Raw genomic sequence first — 8479 nt, 5'->3', positions numbered from 1 at the left:
TTGTAATTAGTGTAGTCGTAGTTTAAACTGTGCTGTGGTGCCAAGACGATCAGAAGGGTTGAGAACCACCACCACCGCCGGTCAGGGAGCGGAGGAAGCTAAGCTTAAGAAAGACACTTCGTCCTCTTCCTATACAAGTGATTGTACACAACAAAATTGAGCCAAATAGAAACAAGAGATTGTACTCTGCGACTTGACTCAATTTCCTTCATCTCATTTATCGCTTTCATTTCACCTGATTGAATATTGCTTTTGTAAAGACAATTTTCTTCTTTATAAAATTCATATATTTGATCCATCACATTTTTGCCATTGTTTATTTCTTGTTCATGTTGAATGCATTTATACTTTATGCAAAATTTCATTTCAACGCTTAAGCCAACTTGATCACTTGGTAAAAGCATCTTTAACTTAGATTACTCGAGAGAATAACTAAGCTGCATCAAGTAGGACACCTAGTACAGCTAGAGATAACTTACTAGTGTTTATTGCATTCTGTGTTAGACGCATGCATCCTAGAGATAGGCTTTGTTTGTTATTCACATTAAGAAATGTTGAGTAAAGTCTAACGCATGAACAAAAGATAAGCAAACCAGTCCATCTCATCCACATCACATTTTGGTTTGTGTACACTCATCTTAAACCGACGCATACCATTTACATTAAACTCCATTTTTGCATGATCCATCAGTCACCACTCAACTCTTTTGTATCTCCTTGCACAGGCACAACACTTTAGTGTAAATAACATATCTCTCATTCATTTAGGAAAACCCCTATAATAGATACAACACAAGGTCTGCATTTGTTTAACTGAATCCCTGAGTTCGACCCTGGACTTGCCAGGAACCTAAATTAGATTTATACTTGGGTCTGATTTAGGAAAACTTGAATGTCATTAATAGGAGTGTTGTGTGTTCTGATTGCATATCTCTAACGCATCAACGCATTTTAACTACTTAAACGCATCACAGCATCAATGCACCATTTATACTTGACACCTATTTTTCCAACTTATTTTATACAATACACTCCCTGCTCGAATTATGATAGCAACGAACAAGTTTTTGGCGCCGTTGCTGGGGATTCAGATACAAGACTAACCAAGAATTTTGTTTGTCTCTGTTGTAGGAACACTTCGGTCGAAGGAGTATTACAAGCTAAGCCTAAGCTTGTGAACATTTATAAGCAGGGAGAGCACTCCTGAACTCATATATGACCCTGAGATTGAAAGGACCTTCCGGCGTAGGAACCGATCTAACCGTTGTCGAAGGTTGAGGCAGCAATTTCTCAGACAATAGAACAAGCAACGAGCAATGGCGGAAGAACAGGAAAATCAACAACTAGCTCAGTAATTAGCTCATGCTGCACATAATCCAATCCTAATGGTGAATAGTAGCACGCGTCCTATGAGAGAGTACACGTCCTCTGTACTATATGATTTCTCTCCAGGAATCATCTACCCAACGCCAGACGGGACCAGGTTCGAGATTGAATCTGTAATGGCTCTAAATGTCAAATTGCTGGACAATTTGGGGGTGGTCGTGGTGAAGATCCTCATGCCCACATGAAGCATTTTTTGGAAACGTGTAATTCATTTGTGATTCCTGGAATCACCCCAGAGGCGATCAGGCTGTCTTTGTTCCCCTATTCTTTGCGTGATGACGCAAAACAATGGGTGAACTCATTGGAGCTTGGTGAAATCACCACCTGGGAGAAGTTGGTGGAAAAATTTATGCAAAAATACTTCCCACCTACCACCAACGCGAGAAGGCGTCGAGAGATTATGAACTTTGAACAAGAAGAAGCTGAAACCTTAAGCGCCGCATGGGAGCGTTTTAAGGGTTTGGACAAGAATGGCCCGAACCATAGACTACCACTAACTATCCAAATGGAGACATTTTATGGAGGATTGAATTGAGCATCACAGATGGCAGTAGACATAGTAGCGACTGGTGGACTTATGGACAAATCTTACACTGAGGCTAAAGAGATATTAGACCGCATTGCTAAACACAACATGAAATGGGTGGACAATACGTATGATGGAAGAGCTGACAGGAAGAAGAGATCTTAGAACGTTAATTCTATCAATTCCAATGCAATAGCTACACTTTTTGCTCAAGTGGCTACGATGACCAGCCTTTTGTAGAACATAACGCTAGGAAATGCATCAAATCAGCAAAAGATGAATCAGGTAAAGGCGTTTGGGCAGCCCATGGTATGGAGATCCTCACTCCTATGTGGATTGCCCAAAGAATCCTCAGTCAGTATGTTTCATTAAAGACAACCCATTTTCCAATACAAATAATCCTGGATGGAGAAACCATCCAAATTTTTCTTGGACAGGAGGAAATCATCAAGAGTACCACCCAGGGGCGAACTAACAGCAAAGGAATGGACCGCCACCTGCATTTCAAAAAATGCATCAGCCACATCAACAACCCTTTAATAGAGAAGGACAGACGTCGAGCTCAGGATCTCCACTTGAAAACCTATTGAAGGAATACATAGGCTAGAATGACGCGTTGCTGAAAAGCCAGGTGTCATCTATCAGAAACCTGGAAATCTAGGTAGGGAAGATAGCGAGCGAGTTGAAAAGCAGGTAACCTGGAGTTCTACCTAGCAATACTGAAATGCCTGGAAACAACAATGGGAAGGAGCAATGTCACGCGGTGAGGTTGCGAAGTGGAAAAGCTCTTGAAGAAAGAAAAATGAATCCAAGAAACAGTAGTCCTTCGAAAGAATGCATCACACGTTCAATGGATCAAGAAGAAAAAATGTCTGAGACTACAAGCCATTCAGAACCCATACGTCCAACGCGGGAAAGCCTGAGGTGCCACTGAATGCACCATTCCCTAGACGTCTGATGAAAAAGAATGATGAACAACAATTCAAGCGCTTTCTTGAGCTTCTAAGGCAGTTGCATATCAACATTTTACTTATAGAGGCCTTGGAGCAGATGCCAACATATGTCAAATTTTTTAAGAACATATTGACAAAGAAAAGAAGAGTCAGTGAGAATGAAGTAATCGCGCTAACGCAGGAGTGCAATACGTTAGTAAGCAACAGTCTACCAAAGAAGCAGAAGAACCCTGGGAGCTTCACAGTTCCTTGCTCGATAGGAAGATTGGATGTGGGTCATGTGTTGTGCGATTTGGGAGCCAACATTAATCTCATACCACTCTCAATTTTTAAGAAACTAGGAATTGGCGAAGCACAACCCACTTCTGTTACTCTTCAGCTTGCTGAGAGAACAATTAAGTACCCAGAAGGAAAGATTGAAGACGTTCTGGTAAAGGTTGACAACTTCATATTCCTAGCAGACTTTATTATCTAGGACTATGAAGCAGATAAGAAGGTACCAATTATTTTTGGACGCCCCTTCCTACCTACTGGGAAAGTTTTAATTGACGTGTATAAAGGCGAATTGACTATGCGCGTAGTTAATCAAGAGGTGAATTTTAATGTGCTCAACGCATTGAAGTTCCCAGATAGTGAAGATTGTCATCTAAACAGTATTGAGTTGCCTGAAGAAGAGACCCATGTATGTAAGGTCCTCGCGTTGGAGAACTTAAAAGAATCAGAGCCGCCAAGTCTGAGTGAGCGGAAGACAAAACCAACACGTCCATCACTTGAGGAACCACCATAACTCGAGTTGAAACAGTTACCTGGACACCTAAAATACGCATTCCTTGGAGCCAACAACACTTTACTTGTGTTCATTTCCGAAAATCTTATAGAGCCTAACGAGCAATCTCTTTTGTAGATGCTGAAAAAGCACAAGCGTGCAATAAGCTGGACGCTTGCAGATATCCGTGGCATTAGTCCATCTTATTGCATGCATAAGATTAGGCTGGAAGAAGGGAAGTCGGGGTCAATCGAGCCTCAAAGAAGGCTGAACCCCATAATGAAAGAAGTGGTCAAGAAAGAAATTTTAAAATGGTTGGACGCGGGAGTCATCTATCCTATATTCGACAGTAGTTGGGAAGTCCAGTCCAATGCGTTCCTAAGAAAGGGGGAACGACTGTGATAGTCAACAACAATAATGAACTCATACCCTCGAGGACTGTCACGGGCTGACGCATTTGTATGGATTACAGGAAGCTCAATGCGGCAACTAAAAAAGACCATTTCCCCCTTTCTTTCATCGATCAAATGCTTGACAGACTTATGGGCAAAGAATTTTATTGCTTTCTTGATGGTTATAACCAGATTTTGATAGATCCGGAAGATCAGGAGAAGACAACATTTACCCATCCCTTTGGAACATTTACATTCAGACGCATGCCTTTTGGGCTGTGTAACACACATGGGACATTTCAAAGATGTATGATGGCTATCTTCTCTAACTTCCTAGAAAAGACCGTTGAAGTCTTCATGGACGATTTTTCAGTCCTTGGAGACTCATTCCAGTCATGCCTAGATAATTTAGAGGCCATCCTCGCTCGATGCGAGGAAACAAACTTGGTGCTGAATTGGGAGAAATATCACTTCACGGTGGCTGAAGGAATTGTCTTAGGGCACAAAGTATCTAAGGTTGGCCTAGAAGTAGATGAAGCCAAAATAGATGTCATAGCAAAACTTCCACCACCATCAAATGTTAAAACGTTACGAAGTTTTCTAGGGCATGCTGGCTTCTATAGACAATTCGTTAGAGGATTTTCTTAGATTGCGCGACCTCTGAGCACGTTACTAGAGGCAAACTGGCCCTATGATTTTAATGAAGACTGCACTGACGCGTTTGAAACCTTAAAGTATGCGTTGACGACAGCTCCAGTACTAATAGCACCGGACTGGATGCAACGCTTTCTTCTCATGTGCGACGTGAGTGATGTGGCAGTAGGAACAATGTTAGGGTAGAAGAAGGGAAATTTGATACATCCCATCTCTTACGCATCCAAAACACTAAATGACTCTCAGGAACACTACACCACCACTGAAAAAGAAAGGTTAGTTGTAGTATTTGGTATTGAAAAGTTTAGATCTTACCTAGTTGGTGTGTCAGCCACCATATATACCGATCACTCAACCATAAAATTCCTGATGAGCAAAAAGGACGTGAAGCCAAGATTGATAATATGGGTGCTACTGCTACAGGAGTTTGATATAGATATTCAGGACAGAAAGGGAACCGAGAACCAGGTGGCTGACCACCTGTCAAGGCTAAAACATCAAGAAATACAAGATTAAGAAAGTGAAATCAAGGATGCATTCCCTGATGAAAGCTTGTTTAGAGTTGAAGGCAGGGAACCTTGGTATGCAGACATCGTCAATTACTTAACTACCAAGAAATTACATGGGAACTTCAACTCTCAGCAAAAGAAACGATTAATACATGACAGCAAGTTTTATTTTTGGGATGAACCGTTTCTATATAAGCAAGGCCCTGACTTCATAATGCGTCAATGCTTTCTGGAGGAGAAGACACAACACATCTTAGCTGAGTGTCATGACTCTCCTTACGGAGGTCATTTTAGTGGGCAGAGAACCGCTGCGAAGATTCTTTAGAGCGGATACTTCTGGCCCACCCTATTCAAAGACGCCAAGGAGTTTGTTCGTAATTGTGACCCCCGCCAATGCACTAGAAATATTTCTTCAAGGGACGCAATGCCCTTGAACAATATTCTCGAAGTTGATCTATTTGATTTTTGGGGTATTGATTTTATGGGACCTTTTCCTTTGTCCTGCGGCCAACAGTATATCTTGCTTGTAGTAGACTATGTGTCAAAATGTGTAAAAGCAGTAGCCTGTGCTAGGAATGATGCGTCCACTGTTTCCAAGTTTCTTACCAGGAACGTTTTCACGCGATTTGGAACACCAAGAGCCTTGATAAGAGATAAAGGTACACACTTCATTAATTGTATCATTTCTAAATTACTTGCAAAATATAATGTTAGGCACAAGATCGCTACTGCCTACCACCCACAAAAAAACGGTCAAGCAGAAGTATCCAATCGAGAAATCAAATCTATCCTGGAGAAAGTCGTCAATGCAATGCGGAAGGACTAGGCACAAAGGCTGGATGAAGCTCTCTAGGCTTACAGGACTACTTACAAAATCCCTATAGGTATGTCTCCATACTCTCTTGTATTTGGAAAAGCTTGTCAATTACCTTCAGAGTTGGAGCACAAGGGGTTTTGGGCAGTTAAGAAGCTAAACATGAACTTGGGCGCCGCGGGCGCTCAACGCAAACTTCAGCTCAATGAGCTCGAGGAGTGGCGATTGAACGTATACGAGAACAACAAGCTAGACAAAGAGAAGACAAAGCATTGGCATGACCAATGCATCAGTAAGAAAGAACATGTTGGTGGCCAAAAAGTTCTATTGTTCAATTCACGTCTGCATTTGTTTCCAAGGAAGTTAAAATCCAGGTGGTCAGGACCCTTTATCATTAAGACAATCTTTCCATATGGAGCAGTGGAATTAATACGAGAGGATGGCACCAACGCATTCAAAGTAAATGGCCAAAGAGTAAAGCCATACTTTGAAGATGGACTGGAACGTCAAAAGTCATCTCTCACACTACGCGAAGCCAGCTGAGGCCTGCGTTGAAGTATCCCTGCGTTCGCATCGCCATATATTCCAGGGACGCTTCCTTTATCCTTGTCTTTTTGCATTCTGTATTTTATAATGCATTTGAGTTTGTTGGTTTGTTTGTCTGCCTATGATTTCAAGGTTGATTGTTCTTTGTTTCTGCCTTTATAAATTAGAAATTTTACTTGTTTTCTTTTTAAAAGTTGTGTATAATCGAGTTGGGAATAATGGACGTGTTAGACTCAAGTTTAACGCATGGCCCAGATGAAGGTACGCGTCTCGAGAATACAAAAGCACTCGAGTTCTTAGAAACCTAAGACATCTCTTCAGCTTTACATTTATTACAGACGTCAGGCGCTGCCTGACGTCAGCCCACTAACCCTCTCTCAGCCTATAAAACGATCGAACGGTTCATTTCCTTCTTCTCTCTTATTCACTCTCGAGCTCTCTGAAACGAAAAAAAAAAACCCTTAGCCTCTCCGTTTCCTTCACCTCCGATCTGCTCAAACCTACTCCGGCCACAATGTCGTCCGCCTCAGATAGCCTGAACCATATACCGTGTGGCTTTTTGAACGATCACCGATAAGTTCCTACTGCTTCCTCGTCTATTTCGCTTTTCGCCCTCGCGCGGGGGGGAGTCGTCTTCTGATGAGCTGGGCATCCTGCTTCTCAATGGAGCCAAACCTTCTTTCAATATGCACGCGGGCGGAGCAACCTCCTCTTCCTCCCAAAGGGGCCATCGAGGGAAGCCCACCACACACACCCACAAAACTTCCCTTCCAAAACCTTCAAAGACATCCGTTACTCTTTCCGCCCGGCAAGAGACCCCTCATCCAAAACTCAAAAACTTACACTAAGTCGAAAGCTCAAAACGACCTGTAAAACCTCGATGGTTGCGTCCATCAATCTATGGCTGCCTCTTAAGCCCCACATCCAAGCCTGGCCCCACCACCAATTCATTCCTAACAAAACCCCGGTGGGGTACAATGATGACCCACTTCCAACCTACCTTTACAATGCCTCATCTCACAACCGTGCGTCCCGGACTCCACTTTCAATCCAACCCTTAACAATCATTTCTTACTCTGTCGACTTAGACGTCGTTTTTAGTTAACCCACCCACATTTCACCCATCGTCCATATCTCCCTGGGGACGCCATCCCTAGTGGGCACCCCTCCAATTCACTCCACCCATACCCCCTTCTGACAGGTCCTGCGTCAGAAGCGTAAACCCTGAAGAGTTGGCGTAAATAGGCTCGACTGGATGAGCAGGAAGTATTTGGAGCTATTTTGGTGAGCCTCAATCAAGGCCAAGAGGAAAATTAAGTGATGCGTTTCGACCCACCTAACGCATTACTCGAGTTGGACGAAGCGGAGCGATACGCTATGATGCTAGAGGTAGAATTAGAAGAAGAAGATAGAGAAGAAGATAGAGAAGAAAGTAGAGAAGAATAAGATGGGAGAATTGGCCCAGACATGTCTCAATCACGCCAAACCGACGCGAATGAAGGGCCTTTAAAATCAAAGAGAGTAACAAGGAAGAAAAAGTTAATATTGGAGGAAAAAGATGAGCAATCTACATCTGGCCCTGAGGATGCAACGCATGAGAGTTTCTCAAGGCACGACGCACTAGAGAAGAACTTAGAAGACTACCAGCCTGCAAGGCAAGAGCGAAGGAAGACGGCTCTCCAAAGGGGATTGGAGAATGAATTGAGAGAACTGGCAAGGGAAGCTAAAGAGCATGCGGCAGGAAAACGTAAGGTAACCGACGCGTTACCTAAGAAGACCTCGAGAAGAAAGTGTCAATTTAGTGATATACTTGTAGAAAAGAGCTTCTTTCCCGAGCTCCACCCATTGCCTATATACATAACAAAAATAATAAATGCATTGGGGTGGAATCAGTTCTGCATTGGGCATACATGTATTTGGCTCAACCTCGTCC

The 8479-nt window shown here is 42.8% G+C and overlaps 1 protein-coding gene and 1 non-coding gene across 2 annotated transcripts; one reads left to right on the top strand and one right to left on the bottom strand.

Moving 5' to 3' along the window:
• Positions 1-1771: 1771 nt before the first annotated feature.
• LOC120070387 lies at positions 1772-1875 on the bottom strand. The gene has a single exon (XR_005479882.1). It is a non-coding gene; the product is annotated as a small nucleolar RNA R71 (small nucleolar RNA).
• Positions 1876-6072: 4197 nt separating this feature from the next.
• Positions 6073-6543, top strand: LOC120075788. Its single transcript, XM_039029465.1, has one exon. It carries the CDS (start codon positions 6073-6075, stop codon positions 6541-6543), a length of 471 nt encoding a protein of 156 aa, XP_038885393.1.
• The last annotated feature ends 1936 nt before the right edge of the window (positions 6544-8479 follow it).

The sequence above is a fragment of the Benincasa hispida genome, chromosome 1, assembly GCF_009727055.1.
Source record: "Benincasa hispida cultivar B227 chromosome 1, ASM972705v1, whole genome shotgun sequence".
NCBI classification, from domain to species: domain Eukaryota; kingdom Viridiplantae; phylum Streptophyta; class Magnoliopsida; order Cucurbitales; family Cucurbitaceae; genus Benincasa; species Benincasa hispida.
The sequence above is the reverse complement of the archived record's forward strand: the minus strand, read 5'-3'. Positions and strand labels throughout refer to the sequence as shown.

Bases quoted from the DNA above. Each gene is read 5' to 3' on its own strand.
- LOC120075788 (XM_039029465.1), top strand. From the start codon at position 6,073: ATGTCTCCATACTCTCTTGTATTTGGAAAAGCTTGTCAATTACCTTCA.